Source organism: Chaetodon auriga, chromosome 6 (assembly GCF_051107435.1).
Source record: "Chaetodon auriga isolate fChaAug3 chromosome 6, fChaAug3.hap1, whole genome shotgun sequence".
Classification (NCBI taxonomy): Eukaryota; Metazoa; Chordata; class Actinopteri; order Chaetodontiformes; family Chaetodontidae; genus Chaetodon; species Chaetodon auriga.
In genome coordinates, this window is record NC_135079.1 from 16352501 (window position 1) to 16375776 (window position 23276).

The window sequence follows — 23276 nt, forward strand, 5'->3', positions numbered from 1 at the left end:
CTTTTGTTGTGTTTCGGTCTCAGATCTAACTTGTTTTCACACGCTTTTCGCCGCCCATCCCCCCCAGTTACCCCTCTGTTCTAACAAACACCACGACGAGCCCCTTCACCCTTCTGACCTCCTTCTTTTTCCTCCTCTCGCCACCTCTCTCTCCCCAGTGGTGCGAGAGGAAGGAACAGTGCCGGAGGCTGCAACTGCGCGACCTGTTGGTGGCGCCTTTGCAGAGGCTAACTCGATACCCGCTGTTGTTGCGGAATATCGTGAAGAGGTGCCCCATGGAGGACGAGACCAGAGGCCTGCAGGTCATAGCGGAGCAAGTGGACACGTCTATATGTGAGCGGCTTCCACCATCCTGAATGCCTTCGATTGCATCACTCCACAACATGCATAAAACAGTGATGCTCTTCACCACCTGAGCATTTCAGCACTGACTTACCTGCATCAGCAGACTCACTCATTGAGAAGCATACTGTCGCTGGGTTGGTTATATAACTCTAAGCTCTTCCCACAGATCTTTTCAGTTGCCGATGACAAGCTGAATGCTCCACTGAGCTTCAGGTGTCACTCAGTCGATCAGGACTCAAGTGTTTGTTCAGTTGTGTTTGTCAACAGGTGGTTTACAAACACATTAAAATACAAGAAGCATGTTAAGCAGAGGTAAGTGCGGTTATCTCTGTCACCACAACATGTGTTGGCCGGCAGCCAGGAGCCCTGACCGCTCATTCTTCACAGCACGCCTCCGCCTGCAGACCTGTTGTGGCGGTTTACTGTGTAACTAGATGGACAGGCTGTGGGAAATGTGCTGCACCTCAATGCCATTTTGTTGCATTGAACAGATTAACAATACACAACCAAACAGCATGGACTCACAAGTCTTTAACGACACACTTTCCCATAACAATTAAAGAGGTGTGGCGCAGCTGCACAGGTGATGAAGAGTGTCACAACCACGGTGAATATGTGTAGGGCAATGTCCTCTGGGTGTGGACGATATTTACTGTAAAAGCTGTGTGTGCTGGAATCTCTCGTGATACAGTCATGCCCCTGTCAGGCAGGCAGCCAGCACCATACACGAGTACACAAGATAATAAAGTGCTGCTCTGTTGGAAATGTTTCCACACTGTAAAAGGTGTTACTATTAAAGGTAATTAACATTGTGATCCTAAAGTCAGAGGCTTTGATTGAAATGATGCCTCTGTGCTTCCAGGTGATTTGGAGGGGAAGGTGAAATGGTTGGATAACTACCAGAAGGTGAAACAGCTGAGGGACGCTCTGCTGTGGCTGCCTGTGTGGGAGAGAGACAAGCGTGCCTTCGTCCCTGAGGTCTGTCAGCTTATGTGTGCTGTTTTTAATGATGTTTATGTCTGACAGAGCTTGGTTGACAGAGTAAAAGCATGTGTGCCGACAAGACGGTCAGATATGAGAAGTAAAATATTTCGCTTTTACGGTGCAACATCTGTTACTTTGCTATCAGAAAATCGGATCTCTCAGTATCAGTTTACGTGTCAGACGGTGAAAATGTTTTCTCCTCTTTCAGAATCTGAAACATCTCTTAAAGGCTGTCACTCTGGAGAATCTCATTTCTCACAGAAGCCTGCTGCATGAAGGCAAACTGGTGCTCACAGGTGTGCACAGCTGGCATGACTCCAGCACATTTCATGTGCTTCAATTTGAGTAAAATCTTACACCATCTCTCTCTGGTTCGTTACTAGAGAACACAAAGCTGATTGATGTTTATCTGTTCCTGTTTGACGAGTTCCTGCTGATCACAAAGATAAAGAGAAACAAGAAGGTATGTCACCCTGTTCCCAGTCTGAACTGGACCACTGCACATGTTCAGCTGCAGCTCTGTGCAGAAGCCTCACAGCTTTGTGGGTCCTGTGTTCCTGTGCAGAAGTCCAGCGGTCCAGAGCAGAATCCTCTGAGGCTGCCGCAGAACCTGGAGCTGGATCAGCTGCTGAAGGAGGGGTGCACCTTCACGGTTCTGGACCAACCCATCTCTCTGGACCGACTCCAGCTCAAGAACATTGATCAGCTCAATGCCTCAAGTAATAATAGTATTTTGGACAATCTCTCTTGTTGAGTTCATTGAAATTCGAGTGTATTTACTGTCAAATGCAGCAACAGTTATTTGAATTATTGGCTTATGCTCTGTTGAGAGCATGGAGTTTACAGCTGAACTGTTATTTTGTGCATCCTTTGTAGCGTCGGGGCTGCCTCATTCTTTCATAGTCATGCACCAGAACCGCTACCAGCAATGCATCGGTGCATTCATCCTGCAGGCTGCATCAGAGTCTGTCAAGGTAAATTCACTTCAACCATGAATTTCCCAGAAGTTTCAGGAGTTTTTTAGTTTTTTAAAAGCCAGCAGTGTTAATTATATACGTACCTAGTGCCATACAGATGTGCAGCATCATAGGGGGGATTGATTTCATCTTTCTGTGTAGCATCAACAAGAATTCACTAGTAGCTTTCACAGAGAACCACAAAAGCTAATATTTTGAAATCTATGTTTTGCTAAAGGCAGTTTTGTATGTGAGTTGAGAGGATTTTTAAACAAACCCACTCATCACTTACAGTCTTGTCAGCTCCAGCACAGAATTAGTGATGACTCATATTAACACACATTACAAAGAAACACAAATAAGTAGATCAGTATCATCTGAGCAAACCATCTAATTAAACAAATTAACAAACCTGATCTAATTAGCTGCTGGATGAGGAACCTGATGACATTTCTCTCCATGTGTGCCTCTTTCCAGAGAGCGTGGATGTCGCAGATAGAGAGCGCTGTGACGGCGCTGCTGAAGCTGGACTCTCAGCAGCCACGTGTCAAGAGCTCCTCACTGTGGCTGGAGTCCTCACAGATATGACCCATCCGACAGCGCTAGAGGCCATCCGAATTATTTCTACCGTCAACGTGCACTTCACCGTCTCCCGACGTCTTGTAAATGACTGTTTTAGCACTAGGATCATTTTGTAAACTAAATGTTTGCCTTCAAGGGCGGCTGCTGCAGGAGTGTACAATAAATATCTGATTACGTAGTAAAAGTTGTCCTCGAGTGTTTTCCCTTCTTTACGGAGCTAACATCATTTTATCTTTCATTTTCATCAGTTCAGTGATATTCAAGGACTTGGATCAAACAAATTCACCCCAAGTTCCATTTAGTAATCACCTGCTCTTCATCAGCAGATGGCATTTGCTCAGTTGTCTCAATTTTTAAGGCAACATGGACAAGAAACGTGACAAATGAACACCTCCAACTTCATGACAACGGGGCAAACTCCACCTTCAGAGCAAGATCGTGTGCTAATATATGATGGAAAGCTCCAGAGCAGCTGCTACACAGAGCCTGAGGTGAGACTGATTTGCCAACTGCTGTTTCCAAGGTCGAGGATGAACTCAGAACATCAAATTCAAGGTGTTTTTCACTCCAGAGAGGCAAGGCTGAATTTGGTAGCTATATTCATCAAGTGCAATTGATTGATTTAAGGAACACACTGTGAAAAGAAGATAACATACCAGAGGATAGAAACATACTGGTTTTATTTAGGTTTGCCATGGTGATGAATTAGAAAATCAAATGGTGCACGTGAACATAAATTACGTGATTTCTCTCGTCCCTTCAGGTGAACTGACGTCACCCTGACTGTGGTGAATACATGGTGCGTGTCCCCGCTAACACTGAGCAGTGACGTACGAGACGTTGGCCTAAGGCACACCTTCACGACCATCAAGTTATGATGACTTTAAACATGGAGAAAACGCCACAGGCCAGTTAAGTCATCATGCATGATAACTGACAGCAACACGAAGCAAGCCACAATTCAGTGTGCACAGGTCTGTGGTGCGATTCTGTCAAAATGAGTAAGACACTGATGAGTCCACACACATTTTCACTGTTGTCATGTTTCTACATCCACAAGTGTTATATATTTCCTTTTTCTCTCTCATTACAAACATTTACAAAGATAATTATGACAGCCTTAGAATTAATGAGCAGTTAAGTACATCTGGGCTAGAAATGCTGAAGCCTGTATAAAGTCGGTGGTCCTACATTTGTGGCTGGGCTCTCATACGGACGAGCCCAGAATACAATAAGGTGCAAATCATCTCTCTAGGTTTTAAGGGACTGTACAGCTTGATAGATAAACCACAAATCCTTGATCAAATGCAGGCAATGACACAATACTTGTGATCTCTACGGTTTAGAAATAGTGCTTTTCCTGTGCCAATCTGAGGTAGACATAACGAAACCAATGCAACACAAAAAGAGACAGGTGTTCTTGAGAGCCTGCAACTGAGATGGACGTTCTTCTTCTTCTTTTTTTTAATGAGCAGACAAGCATAAAGAGCTAATTTGGTAAGCCAAAGTCTGAAACAAGCTGCTTGTTTGCAAAATGCCAGAACAGCCTGCGTTGTCGCCTGGCTTACAGTGTTTCTCGCCTGCTCCAGTCTTCAGACAATTGCACAAAAAAAGATCTTATCTGTCAACAATTATAAATTATACAAAGCAAGAATTCACTTTTACAGTGTCCTCAGCTGCAGACGGGTTGGACACAGAACCGACAGTAACTGCTGCACCTGAAAGCAGCACCAACGTCCCCGAACAGCGTGCCAGAGAGCTACTGTGGTTCAGAGCACCAACGTTCGTACAGTGAGCGCATCTCAGCAGACAAACACAGCAGGCCGGAACACGAAAACACACACACACACAGCCACAGTTATTGCTTCGAAGCAGTCTCTCTCTCACACACACTCATGCACTCACTCACTCACTCACTCACACACTCACACACACAGCTCCAGCAGTAGTCAGTGCAGTTGAGCGGAGACGAGCAGCAGGGGAAAAAAAGGAAAATGAAGATAAACATGCAGGCACCTTCGATGACTGCGTCAACAGTCTGCAGAAAGCACCATAATTTGCAGAACTTAGCACGCAAAGAGAAACGTGGCACAGCAAAAAAAACCACCGACTGCTCATACAAGCCTCTCAGACCGTCGTACATGCTGCGTTCAAGATAAAAATGTCGGACCCTGTGATTTAAAACTCAAAAGCTTTCAGAGAGACGCTTAGAAAAATACTGAACTATGAAGCCAAGTCAGGGTTTTCATCTCGGCTGTATTCCTGCTCCACACATTCTTTGGTCATGAAATTAGGTCGAAAACATAAATTTCAACAAATACAAAAAAATACGCTGCCGCACAAAGGAAACACACGGTAACTAGATTTGATGTCACGGTTGATCTGTACAGAAAATCACTGGTGCACAAATCGACTGATGAATTGTTGTTGAAAACGATGTTTTACCCTAAAATCTCAAGTTGTGGGTATTTCACTGTTAATATGCTATGCTGTACAACCCAGTGTTAGCAACAAGGATCTAGTGCTCTTTCCCAGAGGGAATTTCCAGAAACATAAAGCATGTTCTTACGTCTAAAATCTCTACTTTATATTCTCAGGAAATCCTCTCCTCAAACATCAAATGAAAACAGCTGATTGATTTGTTTTGGGGCCAAATGAACCTTTGACAGCATGTAATTCTGTTCAAGCACAAATAATCATTTTCTGAAGGCAAAAGTTCCTCAAACAAAGGGATAAAAACTATTTCAACACACTTTTGTGTTCACGTGTCAAATCTACAGCACAGTACACTGACAACAGTACTGATAATTTCTTGATGATTGATCGGATTAATGTCATTCCACGCAGAAAATACAGTTACTTGCATTCACCTTTGTGGGGCAGCAGTGATTTTCAATATCACTATTACAATATTTACTTCCCCAGTCACTCTTGCGGCATCACGCTGACCTCACACCTCCTGATGCGAAACACTTCACAGCATACAAAGCAACCACCTTGAAACTGCAAGCGATGCCAAACAACGATGGATATGTGAGTATGAACTTAAAAGAACTTAAAATGGTGTTTAGTTCTCACTGTCTCCGCTCTCTGGCAGTCCACAGGAGTAGCAAAGGCACAAAAACAGATACAGACAATCCCAACCAATCCCACCAAATTCCCATCACGTGGCTCCGGTGTCTCTTCATGAAAACCCTTCGGTTATTTCCCTCCACGCCGGAGCCACAAGTCACATGCAGGTGGGAGTCTTTGCACAGGGTCTGTCCTTGATAGTGCACATTAAAATATGACAAAGACACGCCTTCTTCTGCCTGCTGGAGTAGTAAGAGGGGGAGTGGATAAGGGAGGGGGGGTTTAGGGGGAGGTGAAGGGATGAGAGGGGGAAATCAGCCCTGGAGCTCCTCAAAGCATGTCTCACAGACCCGTACTGGCTTTTTAGAGGATGGCGTGAGGGCGTTCTTCGCTGAACACTCGGCGCAGAAAATGTTTCCGCAATGTCTGCAGTGGTGCTGGATGTTCACAGAGAAAACATTGGGAGGTTAGACGATTAAATGTGTGTCTTTTAAGCATCAATCCTGTAGATTACTTGGTTCTTACCTTCCTGACAGTGACAGAAAAACCCTTCCCACAGGCCATGCAGTTCTGCACTTCGTGATCCTCTGCCCACTTCCTGGTCAGAGACTGTGACTGCTTGATCTGAAAGCGCGAATATCCGGAGTTACAACCAAACCATCACACTTTGTTTGCACTATAATGCAATAAAGCGTCTCCTCTTCAACTGGTCGAGTGTTTCCCAGCTGACCTGGAGAGACTGGTTCTCTCTGCCGAGCTCCTGCATGGCTGCCGTCGTGTCGTCCAGCTTCCTCCTCAGCTCCACCACCTTGGCCTGCAGCTTCTCTATCTCACCTTCACCCTTTACGCACCTGAAGCACGACCACAGGACAGTGATGATTCGTGTGTATGCTCGTTAATTGGTGACTAAAGAGGATTTCTACCAGCACTACTTGGCTGGCTGCATAATAGCTTGTTAATTAATACTTTGAATTGGCAGTATTTGGAGGAGTTACAACTTGTCTTCTGAGTCATTTTTATTTACCACAGCGCTCTATAATTAACAGGTGGATTTGCCTCAATTCAATTTTGAGTAATCCGACCCATTCATTTAAGCCTTCACAGAACACCAGCATATAATTGGTTTGAGTCACTGGATGTAGACTGTGGATAGAAGCCTGCCATTGGCTGCCTATTTCAGGGCTCTGCTGAAAATGGCTACCCCAACATAACATCTGTATTCTATGGACTTGTGTACAATGTGTTTCCCCAAAACAGAAGATTTGGCAGCTAATTCTGGGCCTTTACCTTTCACAGTTTACACTACAACAAGGAACTGTATTCAGGTGCAACAGCACTGTCAGCACTGTCTGACTGTTGCTCGAACCACCAATATTTCCCTGAAAATGTATATCTGCAGGCCATGTAACATACAAGTACGCTCGCATGCAAGTACAAACTTACCGACTGCATATATAGCATGTAAAGAATTTTAACTCACATCCATGTTCTGCCACTTCTGTCCTAATAGATGCCTTTTTTCTGCAGTGGCATGTGCAACAGCCTATAATAGGCCTAATATATAACGAATTTCACATGTTCGTTTTAATTATCATTTGTTATGCACAAGGAAATGAAGTTCTTTAAAAATTGAGACTGTAAATGAGTGAATTTAAAGTTGTAGGAGAGATGTGGGCCAAACTGACCCTGAGGCAACGTTCAGCAGCTCAGGGTGACTGATGGAGACAAATCAGTCTTATGTTAAAGAAGATGTGAATGATTCTTAACTTGGAACTGATGGCAAGTGCTCGTTTTAAAGGGCTGTGTTAGATACATTGAGAACATGGTGACTTCTGAGGCCTGCACTGGATGCAAATGCTTTTAACAATCTGAATGTGCCTCCTGAAAAGCATGTGTGCAGCAAAAGTCTGACAATGGATAACCAGCTCATGTTTTTCACTTAACTTTTAAGCAGCTGACTCAAGTCAGCACCTCTGAAAACAGCCACAAGTGCTACCAAGTAGGGATTAAAGTCATTCTTCTCTTTAACAACTCTTTGCTGCTGCTTGCTACTTTTCTCTCGAACCAAACAAGAACATGCAAAAACTCTTAGAGGCTTTTCACGTTCAGTTAAAGGGAGACAACATCAACCGACCTCTCCAGAAGAGCCCGTCTCTCATCCTGGTTGTTCTGGACGGTGGCCTCCAGCACAGCGATCTCTCCTCTCAACTCATCGGTCTGCTTCTCCAGTTCGCCCACTCTCCGTTGGCTGCCCTGCCACTCTCTCTTCAGTGTGGCCACGTTTTCATTCAGAGCCGTCACCTGCACACTCATCTTCGCTTCTGCCTCCTCCCCGCGCTTGACCTGCTCTTCTCTGGCTCGCTTCTCGGCCAACTTGGGAAGGAGGCATTGAATATGTCACGGAAGGTGTGAGAAGGGGACTGAACGACACTTAATCCACTCATTTAAAATAATTTGGTGGGATCTGACCTTTGATCTTACCATCTTATCCTGGACATCCTTGGTTTGGGCGAGGAGCTGCTCCTCTCTCTGGCGCCCACTGTCCCTGGTGGTCTGATGCTCTTTCTGCTCCTGCTTGAGGGCACCCTGTGCTGCCTCCACCTGACCCTGCAGCTCCAGTTTCTGCTGGATCAACAGTTGTTTGGCTTCCCGCAACTCACCCAGCTCCTGAAAAGCAACAAATACGAGGCTCAATGCACAATATTTGTCTCTGAGGAAAGTAGCAGTGCGTCATTTCTGAAAAGGAGATCACAGATGGGGTTAAACTTTAAAAGGCTTGAGTAGGTCTGAGTTTAGGAGGTCATTGCTCTGACAACAGATTCAGATGAATTTTAAGACGGCTTCGAGGACTGAAAAAAAATCCAGGCTCACGTCAAATTGTCAACTCAAGCGTGCTTAGTTCTAACTTTGAAGAATGAGGCCCTGATGACCTGCAGGATCCCTGAGTTAAGCTGTTTACATAAGACACAGGCATGGGAAGCAGGTCATGTCAGCCAGCGTGGGACATGAAATGGCAGTCATTAGCCCAGCTCTGACACTTGTACTATTAACTATTTCACTGAGGTATATTCCCCTTTCACCCAAAAGAGAGACATCGGTAGTTGCTGCTTGTCATGAAAAGCCACTGACCTTCTCGCTCTTCTCTGTTAATACTTTTAAGTCAGAAGTCAGTTTGGTGTTATTCTTTTCCAGGACAGTCTTGGCTTTGTTCAGCTCCTCCACTGTACTCCTCTGCTTCTCCAGTTCCTCCTTTACTTGACCCTGGGTGAGCAAACACTGTTTACTATATGAACTTAAGTCTTTAAAGTGTTGATGTGTGTGTGTTACTCTGCTCGTCTGACCTGCTGCTTCTGTAGTTCCTTCAAGGTTTGTTCTTGTTGTTGGAGCTTCTGTTCCCGTTTCGACAGCTCCTGCTCCAGCGAGCCTCTGCCCATCTGCAGATCCCGAATCTGAGCCTCTAAACCTGTCTGATGGGTTCGGTTGGCAGCCAGCTCCTCCTGAGCCAGGTTCAGCTTCTCCTCTGACGCCTACAGTCAGAAGTCAACATCTTTGACAGTCAGCTGAAAGTGATGCAGCATCACAGCTTCCTGCAAATTCAACATTTAACAGAACCTCCTCTCACCCTCTACATCCTCCAGCCCTTCCTGTTTAAAGCCTACCTTCAGGTCTTGACGCAGGGCAGAGACCTCAGACTCCTTGCCGTAGAAGTCAGACTGAAGCTCAGTGAGGCTTTTCTGGCTTTGCTCCAAGGACTTCTGCAGCTCTGTCGCCCGACTCTTCTCATCGGCCAGCTCCTGGCCGAGACCCGACACCTGCGTCTTCAGCTTACTCTCCTCTTCTGCCTGGAGATAAGAGTCAAATGCAGACATTCAGAAAAACACACATAAGATTGTCGCCACATTACGCAAATTGCTTCACAACAACCCGGTGGAAAAGACAGTTAACATCAATCCTTTCACAGTACAGGAAGTGCACCTATGTGGGGTGACAGTTGACAACAGTATGCATGTCTGTCTGTCTGTTACTTGCCTTCTTCACATTAACGTCCTGTAACTCTGCCACTTGGCCCTTCAGTTTCTTCATCTTCTCCTCAAAGGACCCCTGGGCCGTCTTGAGTTGTGCCTGCAGCTTCTCCAACTGATTCTCTTTCTCCTTCAGCACCTCCTGAGTCTTTGAGTGCTGCTGCTCCACTGTGGTCAGCTGCACTTTCAACTTTTTCTCTGCCTGGCATTTGCAGACACACAACAGGTCGTTAGGTGTTACATTCAAATACAATAATTCGGGATCTTCCTTTTCTTTCCCCCCCAGAAGCTTACATCTCTCATCTGCTCCAACTGCTCTTTAGATTCGCTCATCGCCTTGGTGATGGCCTCGTTACTCTTAAGAAGCTCCTGTCTGGCCTTTTCATTGGCCTTTTCCTGAGGATTAACACAGATTAATGCTGTCAGTGCCCTGGTGTTGAAATTGGGTGCCTTTGTGTTACCCTTTGTTGCAAGACAAATTTCCTAAAATTGAAAAATAGAACAGTAATTTTGTTGTTGACTGCTGCCTACTGAACCTACCTTCTCCCCCATGGCTGACTTATGGTTCTTCCTCTCTGTGTCCAGTTGACTCTGACTCTCTTTCACAGCCTTATTAGCCTTTCCGAGGCTCTCCTGCATAGAGGAAAGCTCCTTCCTTTGAGCCTCTTTCTCCTGTTGGGCCTTCTGTAAGTCTACCGCCAGGCTCTGAGCTTTCCTGTCCAGCTCAGCATACTTCGTCGTTCCCTCCTCAGCCACCTTGTCCAGGGTCACCTTCAAAGCAGCTTTGTCCTGCTCACTGTGCTCCAGCTGCTGCTGAATGTCACTCAAAGCAGCTGCTTTTTTCTTTAATTCCTCTTGTAGTGTTGTAGCCCTTAGCAGTGGAAAAGCCATTTATGTTGTTATGGAGGCCATTCATCAGAATGCAGTGGAACAAATTAAAAAACAAAATACTAGCATATGATTCATATCATATCACTGCAATACAGCCACGAAAGGTTTAGTTACAGATGCATTTATTCCTCATTTGTAACTCTTAATCACATTTTATTAAAGCTAACATGCCAGTATAGTTTATCTCACCCTGCTTTCTCGGTCTCAAGCGACTGCTGCAGCTCCTTCGCTTTCCGTTTAACCTCTGAACCCTCCTTCTGCAGCTTTTGCACTTCTTGCTGCACCTGGTCGCGTGTGGCCTGCAACTCTCCAACCTGCGACTCCAGTTTCTGTCAGATTAAAGGAAAACACCAGATTAATTTATTTAAAAACGTCTTCTTATGGTCTATTATCAGGTACTTGCAATAAGGACTCCACACACACCTTGTTGAGCCCCTCCAGCTGCTCTATACGCTGTTCTGAGACCATTACTTTGTCTTTGCATTCCTTCAGACTGGCTTCCAGCTGTGTGCACTGCTCCTGTCTCTCCTTGAGCCTTTGCACCTGCTCCTCCACCTTCTTCTGAACTTTATTCAGCTCCTATAAAAGAGTGAAGGGGGGAAAAGAAGAAAACAACACATATAAGTCAGAGGGTTACAGGTAGATTACCACAGACAGTGTGCTGTGTTTCACTCAAATCTCAACACCAGTGGCACAAAGAAGGTCCTAACCTGCTGCTTGTCCTGCAATGCATGCTGAGCAGTCTCCAGGTTGTTCTCCAGATTAGCCTTCTGTGCCGCCTTGGCAGCCTCTGCAGATAGCAACATCTCTGTCTTTGCCTTCAGCTGAAGAGAAACAGACCCACACAAACTGTTATTCTGTTACAAAGTCAATGAACAGAATCTGGAGAACAATATCAATGTCCCCACTTCACGTTGTTAAAAATACATTCCATAGAGGTTCACCTGAGAATCCAGCTGGGCTACTTTCTCCTTGCTGTCTGCGAGCTGGGCGGTGAGTTCACTGACCGAGGTCTCCAGGGTGTGGGCTCGGTCCTGGGCTGAACGCAGCAGGGTCTTCTGCTCCTGAACCTGCTCATGGAGGTTATCCTGGGCTTGCTTGTGGCTCTCTGATTGGTTCTTCAGCTTGTCTGTCAGCTGTGTGACCTTTAAGACCCAGACATACAGAAAAAGGTTGTACGCTCAAAAACGACCAGTAGTTTCCTGTCATCGTTGCACAGTACAGTGCATTTCTTAGTTGTGTAGGGGTCACATTAGTTTTTTGTCACATCAATTCTGCACTCCAGAGAAGTTACTGCTATATGAAAATGGACCTTTCAAAGTGTGTGTGCACCCACCTGTTCTTGTAGTGCGTGGTTTTTCTCTTTTAGCTGATTGAGCAAAGCTGTCTCTCCCTCCCCGGCCTGGATCTTGGCACATAAATCCTCTCTCTCAGCTTCCAGCTGGCTCACAATGTCCTTACTCTTCTGCAGCAGAGCCTCTAGATTCTGGATCTTCTGGTCCTTATCTCCAATCTGACGCAGCACCTGCTCCAGGTCATTCTACAGCATTAAGGCAAAGTGTCACATCGGATCATTTGGCAGAAACACTGGTTTCAATTTGGACTTGCATGCTGTGTGTGAGGTATATATTAACATAGACCCCATCAATTTTCACACAGGCACACTACAAACTGCACCAGTTTTCTTTGTTTGTTTATGAACAGACAAAATGTTATGCCATCAGGATTATGTGAAGTCTAGTGTAATCTTACAAAGCTCCTACACACAATAATGAAATTTCCTTCTCATAGTGATATACAGTATAAGACAACATTGCCACAGCTTTCTGTACTGTGATGCATCAAAAACGAGCAAGCTCAAGCCAAACATCACATTTATTATTTTATTTATATGGTACTTTCAAAGTGTGTGTATCTGTACATAATGAGAGATCATCATCAGCACAGCCTCTCTTGGCTTGATTCTTTCCAGCATTGTTACTGGAGGCTTTTCCTTGTGAACAGTACCTGTGCTTCGCGGAGTTTGCCGTTAGTGTTTTGCTGCAGTGCCTGCAGTTCCTGGTGCTGCTGCTTGGCTTTCTCCAGCTGGTGCTGCACGTCTGTATTCTTACTGGCACTCTCCTTCAACTAAAGAAGCAAAACACAGAAGCACTTTGATTTCTTTTCCTTTTTTTCACAATTAACCTAGATGCATCAATTTCATAGTTATTTTGTGGATCTTACTATTTCAGTATGATCAGTTTCATCAATCTGTCAGGATTTTGTCTGGATTTGTTTGTTATTAGATCTTTCATGAGCTCTTGTTTTTGTTTTTCTCTGGTCTGTTACACTCATTCAGTTTCCCTGTAGCGCTCATTAAAGTTTCATCTGCTGCCTACCTGTTCTTCTGCACGGGACAGTTTGAGCTGCAGGTCGGCTGCTTGCTGCTCGCGGTCTTTTAGTTTCTCCCCAGACAGCTGCCTCTGTTCTTTAAGACGACCTTGCACCTCGCCCAGCTGCCTCTCCGCTTCTAGCAGTTTGGCGTGCAGCTAGAAAGAGCACAGAGAGAGAGGCGTGAGGATTAAGATGGAGAAAACAAGAAGACAAAGTTAATAATAACTAGAAATATGACAGATACTTGAATGAAGAAAGTGGTCTGGGATTATCTCTGTTTTTTTAACACATTACTGTGTAACACATGTGTACTGATGATTAGTGATTTCTTTCTGTGCAATTCTCTTGTTGTAGAATTTTTTTCCACTTTAACTAAACTGTCCTGAACTGATTTTATGAAAAAACAGATTTGCCATTGTGTTCTACTGGGATATTTTTTCATGGTTGATCTGAGCACAGTGCTCATGAATGAATGAATCATGCTGTGGTCACAGTTGAATAGACTCCACAACGGACCCCTTTAGCATATCGACAACCTTGTAGTCATAATGTACAAAAAGGAGGAAATCGTAACGACATGCTTCAGACAAAGTCGTACAGTTTGATTACCGTCCTCCATAAATACTTCACAACATCTGAAAATTAAGTCATTAAGTGTTATTTGTGTCACTCACTACTGTGCTTTGAAATGTACTGAGCAGGGTCAGTACATTTCAAAGACAAAGGTCAACTCTTCACTAGCTCTTTGTGAGTGCTGCCAAGTGTGCTGTGCAGGCTACAACACTGCAGTTTTTGACATGATGAGGACACAAAAGGCTTGTTCTTTTGCAGCACTCTAAATGTGCTCTCCTATAAAATGACAATGTCCCTATCCAGAGGGCTCGAGGGGCCCCACAATAGCTTGAGGAGTGTCTAAATGACATGAATTATATGCTGTGACCCTCAATGTACTCACTATCATCATCAGAACATAAAATGAGTGGTGTTCATTCCTGCAATGAAGCTCCACATAATCTATTAAAAGGTGCACTGTAGCTGCTGTTGTGTTCTTCTTTTCTTATGTATGTCTTCTGTATATCACTTGTGTGTGATCTTTGTCCATCCTACTCACCTGACTGATCTCAGTCTGCTGCTGAGCACCGTGGCTCTCTTTTTCTTCCCTTTGCTGTTCCAACTGTTTCCTCTCAACCTTCAACTCTGCATGCTTCACCTCCAGCTCCCCGATCTCACTCTTAAACTTTGCCACCTCCTCAGCCCTCTCTCTCAGCTCTGCCTGCGCCTTCTGCAGGGAGGCCTCAGCCCCAGAGGCCCGAACCTGGAGCTCTTGAACCTCCAGCTCCCTCTCGCTCAGGCTGCCTTGAACTTCCTTTCTGGCAGCCTTTTCAGCTCCCAGTCGCTCCTCCAGTTCCTCATATTCTTTCTCCTTACGTGCAAGCTTTTCAGACAGGCTCTGTAAGAAGTGGAGGATTGAAAGCCAGTGAGCAAATGAGTCAAAAACTAGACAATGGTGACTAATATCATTGTTTTCTTGAGGGAGCTGGCTCACAAAAAAGAATTCAGACTGACAGAGTTTGAGAGGTCATCTAGGAATTGTTTGAGTCATTAACTGCAGCATGAACCACTGGTCTTTACTAAATTAAAACGGTTGCTGTGAAAGCAGCTGCAACAAGGCACAAACACCCACGCCTCCTGTGATATAAGCTATGGAAAATAACAGTCGTTTGTCAAGTGTCAAGAGTAAAGTTAAGTATGGCATTTCTAGGGGAGGGTTTTACGACACGGGACTTGGAATACCGTGCTGTGTGTACAGCACTTAGAGTTGGCAGTAAACTTGGCAACAGAGTGATAAAGAACAAAATGCTGTTAATAGTGGAGCGTGCTGCTAACTAGAGAGTGTGACAGGGCACCTGGACTTCACAGACATTCAATAAACCTCTGCAGGCCACCACAGCAGCTGGCCAACATTAACAACCCTTTCTCTTTTTTTTTTTCCCCTCCTCTTTTGTTCAGCGTTTTCCATCTCATGGCCTTGCTGCTGTACTTCTCTTGTGTCACTGTCACAGCTCCCTGCTGGGTCTCTCCTCTCTAATCCTGGAGCTACAGACCAATGAAACCCCTGCTGTTGTTCACCTGTCTGTTCTTAGTCCTAATCCTCAGTGTCTCACTATCTGCTCCATCACTTCATCGCGTTTGTCTCCATTCTGGTGCGAGGGTATCCTGTTGCGAGGAGATGTATGGGGCGGGGGAGAGCGTCACAATGGAGATGCAGCTCTCGTATCCTCCTCTTACCTTGAAACCTACTTGGATGACATGCCTGACATGGGAGGATTTAATCTCTGGCAGCAACCCTGTGCCTCCATTCCCCAGTTCCCATTGCACCAACGCATTTACCTGTGATTGTATTTCACCCCGAGTGACAGACTGTCATGGCAGAGAAGAGATCCCCCCCTGCTGGTTTAATTATAGGCCCACGTGTGATTTCTTTTTAATCAACATGTCTGGGTTGCCAAAGAAGCCTGGTGACAGCAGGGAACTGTGACAGGGCCTGATGCCAAGCAACAGAGGAAGGTTTACAGAAACTGAGATGGCGTGCTCTGCGCTTGAGGGGCAGCTGGCAATGTTAGTGTTAACAGAAGTGGAGTAAAAGTAAATCCGGCACAACTTATACAGTGTGTGGCAGATGCTGTAGCACACATGTTTGTGCCTGCAGTAATCTGCTCAGAATGGCAAACCTGTCACATGACTAGAATAATTGTAGTCATTTGATGTCACCTGGCTTTGCTGCTGCAAATTATTCAGATTGCTCTGCAGCTGGTGGATCTGTTGTGCATAGACGGCTGCTTCCTGTGGGCCCTTCTCCAGCTCTGCTTTCAGTTGGGATATGGTCACCTGCAATACAATAGACAGACGCGTTACACTCTTGTTGCAAACATTAAGCGTACATTCAAAGAAGTGAGGCGACACTGTGAATGACTGACATAAAAGAAGAAAACAAACCAAAAATGGATCGGCAACAACCAGGCATCAGTCGCACAAAAACTCAACAGAAACATGAAACACACCGTTAAAACACACAGATTTTCCCAAGAACTTTTCAAACTTAGAGAAACTCAAAAGGATGAAGCAAACTTGGGGCCAACTTGAAACATATTTTACCTCCAGCTTACGAATCTTGAAGAAAGAGTGTGTGTTGGAGAGGGATACAGTATGTGATGAGCAGAAGAAGAAGGGGAAGGAAAGAGAGACAGACAAAAGGTAAGTCACAGTACGACAGCATAAAGGCCAATCTGCAACACAGAGCAGGGTGCTGCTGGCATGAGCGAATAAATAATCCAGTTCATCACAAATTCATGTGATTTGACTGTGACATCTTTCCTCCAGTAAAGGTTGAAGAGTTCAACTGACAGAATCTCCCCGTGGTTAAACAATAGCAGTATCAGATTATGACAGAGAATTCTGGGAACTACAGTATTAGTCTCCACTATTGACCAGCTACTCAGCACCACCCACACCCATCCACATCAAATTGTGAATTACTTGCATCGTTCTTCACTAACAAAATAAGCTCAATCAGAGCCAGCACAGCTCTGATTGATTGCCGGTGTGAACACAGCGACCTCAGCAAACCCTGTAAAAAAAGATGTGACCATGGGAAAATTCACCTGCATTATTTTAACTGACTTCTGCAAGACTGTCACTGAGTCTAACTCCTCCACCTCATGTGCAGTAGCAGTGTACCTACCACACTGTACCTACAGTATTTTTAAACTGGGTGTTCGACAGTGTATCAAGTCACGCCCTGAAGATTACAAATACATCCCTGCACACAGGCATCTTCCCAGATGCCTTCAAAACAGCTGTTGTAAAGCCCCTGCTAAAGAAATCCAACCTCGATGGTAATGTTAACTAAAGGAAACAATATGCTGGAGGAATTTCAGTCGGGCTTTAGAACATACCACAGTACTGAAACTGCTCTTAATAAAATAACCAGTGATGGTTGGCCTGTCTGACTGTGTCCTGGGGGTTTGGTTGGTTTTTGCTCAGTACTGTTGCACGAAGCTGACTGTAACTCTAACTGTTGCCTCTTACTTTAGATGCAATGGTGACATTTCATTGGCTGACCTTGAGACTCGCTGCTGACCACAACACCTCCTACATGTTCATACTGTCATGTAATGAACTACAACTACAGCCACTTCTGAATTCTAATCATGAGAGCTATTATATAACCAAAAACCAGACAATTTTCCAAAATATTCACAGTGTGGTTCCTCAATGTGTAAAACCATGAAAACTATCTCCTGAGACCATCTGCAGAGATGTAGAGAGGGAAAGGTTCAGGCCCTGGTGCTGCCTGACAGAACCCTGGATGAAAAATGCAGGATATAAGGCTGAATTATTCACCAGGCAATAATTAGTGAGAATCAGGCACAAAGCCATCTGTTATGGCATAACTACAGTACATCAAAGCCATTTCACAAGTTATTTCACGGCTATTTTTGTATAACAATCTTAAGAACTGTTTTTTTTTTACTAATAAGTGCAGTGGCCTGAGCAAATGATGGGTGAAATGGACAGGGGCTAAAATAAGAACAACTAGTTCACGTCAACACTACAATTTTCTGGATGATTATGTAACGTCTGCATGCTTATGTGCTTGCAACAAGTATTTAGAGTGGAAGAGCGGCGGCTTATGTTGCAACACTTTGGAGAAAAGTTTTTAAGTGAGTATCAGTAAGTGAGACCAACAAGACATTAGTGTTTGTCCCCCACCTCTGAGGTAGTGTAATTAGCCTGCAGCTGTTCGTAGTGGTTTTTGAGGCGTTCCGACTCCTCCTCCCTCTCACGGGTCATGCTGTCCATCAGCGTCTGGACCTGCACCAGCTCCTTCTGCAGCACCTCCACATCCTCCACTCCCGGTCGCTGTAGCTAGGGGGCAGAGCAAAGGCAACATGTTGAAACCATGAGGACAGGGGTGGCACATGGTGGGGACAACAGGCTTTCTGGTATTAAACTAAACTAAATGTTCTTAGTACTAGCTGAACTGCTCACAATATGGATGTCTCCAGGGATGCACACGACAATGCTTAACATTTGAGCAATAGCAACAATGTGCTGCTGTGCCTGCAGACCACCAAATCCAAGACTAATCTATGAAACTGTAGAGGAGAAGGTACTGGCTCTACTGGTTGAAGCCTCTCTGAACCACTCTGAACAGTTAAAAACATGTAAGGGCAGAAAACATAAAAGTGCAACTGCACAGCTCTAATTTAAAGTACACTTCATCTCTCTTGAAAAAAATTCTTTGGATGAAGCTCTTTGTCATGTTTCTGTAACAGAGGTGAAGCGATTGTCTGAGTATGATCTGCTTTGATTCCTCCACCAAATGACACAAAGCAGATGTCGCGGTGTCAATTCACCATTATTCATTCAAACTCTGCAGCCTAACATTTAGGAAAGCAAGGTCTATACAAAGCATGTCTCAAGCCCTGTGAGAAGGGAAGAAATACCAACGGGAACTCAGTGAGTGTTGTACCAGTTCTGTCTGGAGTCTCTCATTCTCCTGCTTCTCTTTCTGTAGCTGTTCAGTCAGTTTGGTCAGCCTCTGGTCAGCAGCCTCCCTTAGGCTCTTCTCCTCATCATAGCGGGACTTTAAGTCTGTCGGACACAGTCACATACACATTTATTCATATCGAAATAATAATATTTTAAAAAATCAAGTGCCTCACTTGTGAAAAATGATTCCAGGAAAACATTCAATGCAAAACACCAAACAAAATGCTGACAAATGAAGAGCAACTTACACAAGACTAAACAATGGATGGATTGAGTTGAACAGTGGTGCATTAAAAGACTACTTCAGTGTTGTTAAAGGATGCAGACTCACAGACACAGGCCTCCCATTTTCACAGGCCCCACACTAACCTACTATCTCTGTGGCCAGCTGGGCAGCCTTCTGCTCAAACAGGTCTTTCATCTGCTTGATGTTGAACTTTTCGGTCTCCGCTTCATTTAACTTCCTTTCAAGGACTGACAAAAGAGCAAAGCATATTAGCGACTGACGTTCGGTATCTTTTTCAGTTATTTTAAATACAATGTCCCCTACCTGAGTCCTCCGGGTCCACCTGCCCATCGTTCTGTGGAATCGAGGGACAGACATAAACGTACAGTAAGAGTAAGCATTGCCATCATGTTTCATGTGGCAGTTTTATATTCAGAACACCAATTTTATGATAATACATATTAAATATCTTGAATGAATTACTTGCTTCAGTTGTCCTTGGAATTTGTCTAACTCCTTCTTGAGCTCTCCAGAGAACCATCGTTCCTCCTAATCAGGTGAAAACAAACACACACATACACACACACCCACACAACATCAAGTCTTTGTATGAACCGGCCATTTACACACCTCTGTTTGCTTCAGATGCTCGACCATACCTTGAGAGAAGCATGCAGGTCCTGGACCTCTTGCCGCAGCATTGTAAGGTCTTCCCTAAAAGGAAGAAAGAGTTCATTCACAAAAATACACAAAGTAAAATCTTGTCAAGTGCACCATGTAATCAGACTCTTTGCAATAATTAATGCATCAGTAATATCTCACCGAGTGGGGGCCACATGAGCGGGCAGGTCTCCAGTATCATGGAACAGCTCATAGTGCTTGAACAGCTCCTCTGCAGAGTTGTGAGACTTCATGCACTGAGGACAGATGAAGCCCTGAACACAGAAACACACCATCAGACTGATCAGACGGCTTCAATTCTGCATCTCTGCTTGCAAGCTACAAGTTATCAATGAAGATGAACCAAGCGTCCATATTACCTCAGACGTCTGATCGTGGTTCAGGTCCGTGCTGGGCTGCTCTGACTCTGTGTTCTGGGAGCCTCCCTTCCCGGGAGTCTGAGGAGGAGGACATAGACTTGATGAGTAAAGGCTTCCCAGAAAAGTGGCCCAGGCCTTCGACAAGAGTCCTGGTTCACATGTCTCAAAACAACTATACTAAGTATGACTTACTAACATTAAACACATGTCATGTGAATGATTAGCTCTCCCCTGGAATGTCGCTGTGTTCTCCTTTTGAAAGCATGTTTATTAAAGATCACAGTGCAATGAACTCACAACACTGCAGTTCCTCCAGCTGTTGTACGTCTGTTAAAAGTATTCATCTGTCTTCTATTTCCAGGTTTCACTGCTTCACAACTTTCAATCACAGTGAATGTAATGATAACGGAAAACACATCAGCACCTTTAGGTACGATTAAGGCCTTGTGTTTGTATGTGTATGTAGATACACCAGCTTTGCACATCTGGACAAGGGTCGACTTTTCTTCATTCTTCATTGCAAAGGTGCTAAAGCTTTGTTGTGATGCATGGGGACAATGAATGAAGAGCAATTTTCAAGTCCAGCCACAAATTCTTCATTGGATTGAGGTCTGCACTCTGATTTGTCCATTCCACAACACTAACAAAGCCGTTTTGCAGCTTTCTCTCTACCTTCACAAACCTTTTGATGCCTCCTGCTGAGCAGCATCCCCACCGCATGATGCTGCCACCACAATGCTTTATGGCAGGGATGGTGTTTGGCCTAGGTCGAACATTTAGTATGATGGCCAAATTTTCCACTTCTTCTGTATCTCATCAGTTCACAGAATCCTTCTTTCACTGTGATTCAGTCTCTCCCACGACTGGCAAACATTAGCCCAGATGTCATTTGAGTTTTTTTCTGCAGCCACAAAGCTGTGACTGGTGAAGCACTGAGGCAAAAGTGTGAGCAGTGTCTCCCATCTGTGTGTCCACAGGCCTCTGGTCTCACGTGTTATTCTCACAAGTACACTGTATTTGAGGACAGTGAGATTTATAGCAGTGCCATATCTTTTCCATTTTTTATGACTGACCTTATGATAGGCATATTCACTGCCTGGGAAATTTTCTTGTATCCTTGACCTGACTTCCCATCCCTGTTATTTTCCAATAACTTTTTTGTATATATGTTTTTATGTAGTTTTTGCAAAAAAATTCTGTCCCAGTTCAACTTTGTGGTTATCAAACATTATGTGGCTTCCTGTCTCTTACCACTGCCCTGTACATATCATACAGTCAGGGGAAAGACAGCTGGCTAGGTCACATTAAACAACACATCCCATACATTAGATCATTGCAGGGGAAAAAGTGTTAGACTGACGAAAAAAAAAAAAAAAAAAAATCAACTACACAGCTGGGAAGTAGGTGGAAGTGCAGGTCACTTCAAATCCACTCAGTCCACTGGCCTGACACACAAACAAGTAAAATGGATGTGCCACTGGTGGTTCATTCACAAAAATGATCTGTTTGTACTGATGACAGTGTGCATGAACGAGTGAAGTGATTACATGGGTCTCTGTGTGCTGGGAGGGGATCTCTGAGCACTTTGAACTGAAGGCAGGCTCAGCATTTACATCATGTAACAACCTTTGATCCAACTCACACAAACTGACTACACAAAACAGCACTACACTGACTTTATCAAAATTATACTCAGAAAAGCAACATACACACATTCTTGACTTGATTTAATTCAACATGGGTCCTATGCACAAATCAGTACTTTACTGTTTTTTAGGGCGTTATTATACTGTCTTGAAATAGACTGACAACATGATTTTTGTCTTCCTCCTTCACCATTAAGCCTCGAGTTTAAAACACGATAAACTCTACATTAGTAATGTGGAAATAAACACATTTTGGTCAGAGGTGATAAGAGAAGCTCTGACATGATACAGCAATAAAGTGCACTGTAATCATTATCTCGGCAGTGTGGTCTACAGTTTGAGTGCTCATGCCCATAAACTGACAGACCAAGCCTGTGGTTCCCCAGCTTTTCCACATGGAGGACAGATGTGTATGAGAGAATTTAGTCACATTGTTTCCTATAAGCCTGCGATAATGTCTGCGTTGTTAGCGAAACCGTCTGAATAATTAAAACGCACAGGATGTGTGTAGGTTTACGTGAAGGGGAACAAAACAGTGATTCTTAACATAAAATGTTTTTATTTCCAATAAAATCCCTTCGCGGTTACAAGTCCCAGCCTGACAAACCCTGACCTAAATTCATGGTGTTTAAAGGTGGATTTTTCTGGTTACAAGGCCGGGACTTCAAAGTGTACACAATGATGCAGTTAATGCTAGCAAAGCCCAGTGGTAAATGTAGTCCATACACAGAAGCTAACTACGTAGCTAACCTCTGCTGGTCGCACTTGTGCTTTTACCTGACAAGCTGGTTAAACCCATGTCACCATTAACATTAGCAACAACTCCATATATTAAATGGCATATTTTCTTCCGTGTTGCGGTCAGCCAGCTGAAACTGGACTTCCCGACAGTCAATGTGTGGCTAACGTCAGCGTTAGCATGTGATGAGTGGACGATGAATTAACCCACCGCTATAACACTGCTAGCCACACATGAAACGAAAACCGTGAAAATAAAAGATTCTGTTACCAACTACGTTAGCTAGCTAGGTTATTCCGAACACGACTAACACTGGCAATGTGGACACACTAGGTAATTGGTTTACTACCGCATTATAGACATGTACTAGCTTGATACATCGCTGTCAACGGTAGCATCAATCAACCGAACCAAGTTAGCATTTCATGGTTAGCTGTGTCAACCTCACACAAGGAGCGCTTGATATGTCACTACGATGTGACGGGTAACGGATTTTTTTCCCCAGTCGAGAAACTCCCGTTGGCTAAAAACAAAACCCCCGCCCACCCGCAACACGCTGTGTTATAAAAGGTACGTCCCCTCCATGAAAATAGACATGGATAGGCCTGTGTCTCTTAAGGAAAACGACTCTATTTAGCCACACAAAAGCAGTACGGTTGACTTTGTTGCACCAAAAGCTTACCATTTGAAGTATCCGTCTGAGCATGGCCGCGTCTGCGTTTGTCCTGACACAAAATCCGATCAGTTTCCCAAATGCAAAGTTTACGTCGCTGTACAACGAACACCTGACCGAGCTCAGGCAGCAGCGGCGAATGGGCGGGCCGTGGAGAGGATGGTGAAGCAG

General features: G+C 44.5%; 2 protein-coding genes across 3 annotated transcripts in view; one reads left to right on the forward strand and one right to left on the reverse strand.

The window, feature by feature from the left end:
• Window positions 1-3047, forward strand: part of plekhg7 (pleckstrin homology domain containing, family G (with RhoGef domain) member 7) — a 12564-nt gene extending 9517 nt beyond the window's left edge. The window contains exons 11-17 of the mRNA XM_076732108.1: window positions 159-333; window positions 1208-1323; window positions 1538-1625; window positions 1713-1792; window positions 1895-2048; window positions 2206-2303; window positions 2763-3047. Coding sequence (XP_076588223.1) covers window positions 159-333; window positions 1208-1323; window positions 1538-1625; window positions 1713-1792; window positions 1895-2048; window positions 2206-2303; window positions 2763-2873 — 822 coding nt within the window. The 3' untranslated portion in view covers window positions 2874-3047. The remainder of the gene's footprint in view (window positions 1-158; window positions 334-1207; window positions 1324-1537; window positions 1626-1712; window positions 1793-1894; window positions 2049-2205; window positions 2304-2762) is intronic.
• A 479-nt stretch (window positions 3048-3526) lies between these two features.
• Window positions 3527-23268, reverse strand: eea1 (early endosome antigen 1). 2 transcript variants are annotated; one of them, XM_076732632.1, is made up of 30 exons: window positions 23115-23216; window positions 20048-20125; window positions 19830-19942; window positions 19667-19721; window positions 19491-19556; window positions 19332-19362; window positions 19151-19255; window positions 18762-18883; window positions 17999-18154; window positions 16382-16396; window positions 15998-16114; window positions 14337-14675; window positions 13231-13380; window positions 12860-12979; window positions 12189-12392; window positions 11797-11997; window positions 11563-11676; window positions 11276-11431; window positions 11042-11181; window positions 10502-10832; window positions 10256-10357; window positions 9965-10163; window positions 9599-9777; window positions 9281-9466; window positions 9069-9200; window positions 8421-8606; window positions 8074-8312; window positions 6670-6790; window positions 6465-6563; window positions 3527-6376 (listed from the first exon to the last, which is right to left on the reverse strand). In XM_076732632.1, exons 1-30 carry the CDS (start codon window positions 23136-23138, stop codon window positions 6254-6256), a joined length of 4203 nt encoding a protein of 1400 aa, XP_076588747.1. In that variant the 5' UTR covers window positions 23139-23216; the 3' UTR covers window positions 3527-6253. The 2 variants fall into 2 exon arrangements, with proteins under 2 accessions (XP_076588747.1, XP_076588746.1); XM_076732631.1 differs by lacking the exon at window positions 16382-16396 and having other exon boundaries at window positions 23115-23268.
• Between the last annotated feature and the right edge of the window lie 8 nt (window positions 23269-23276).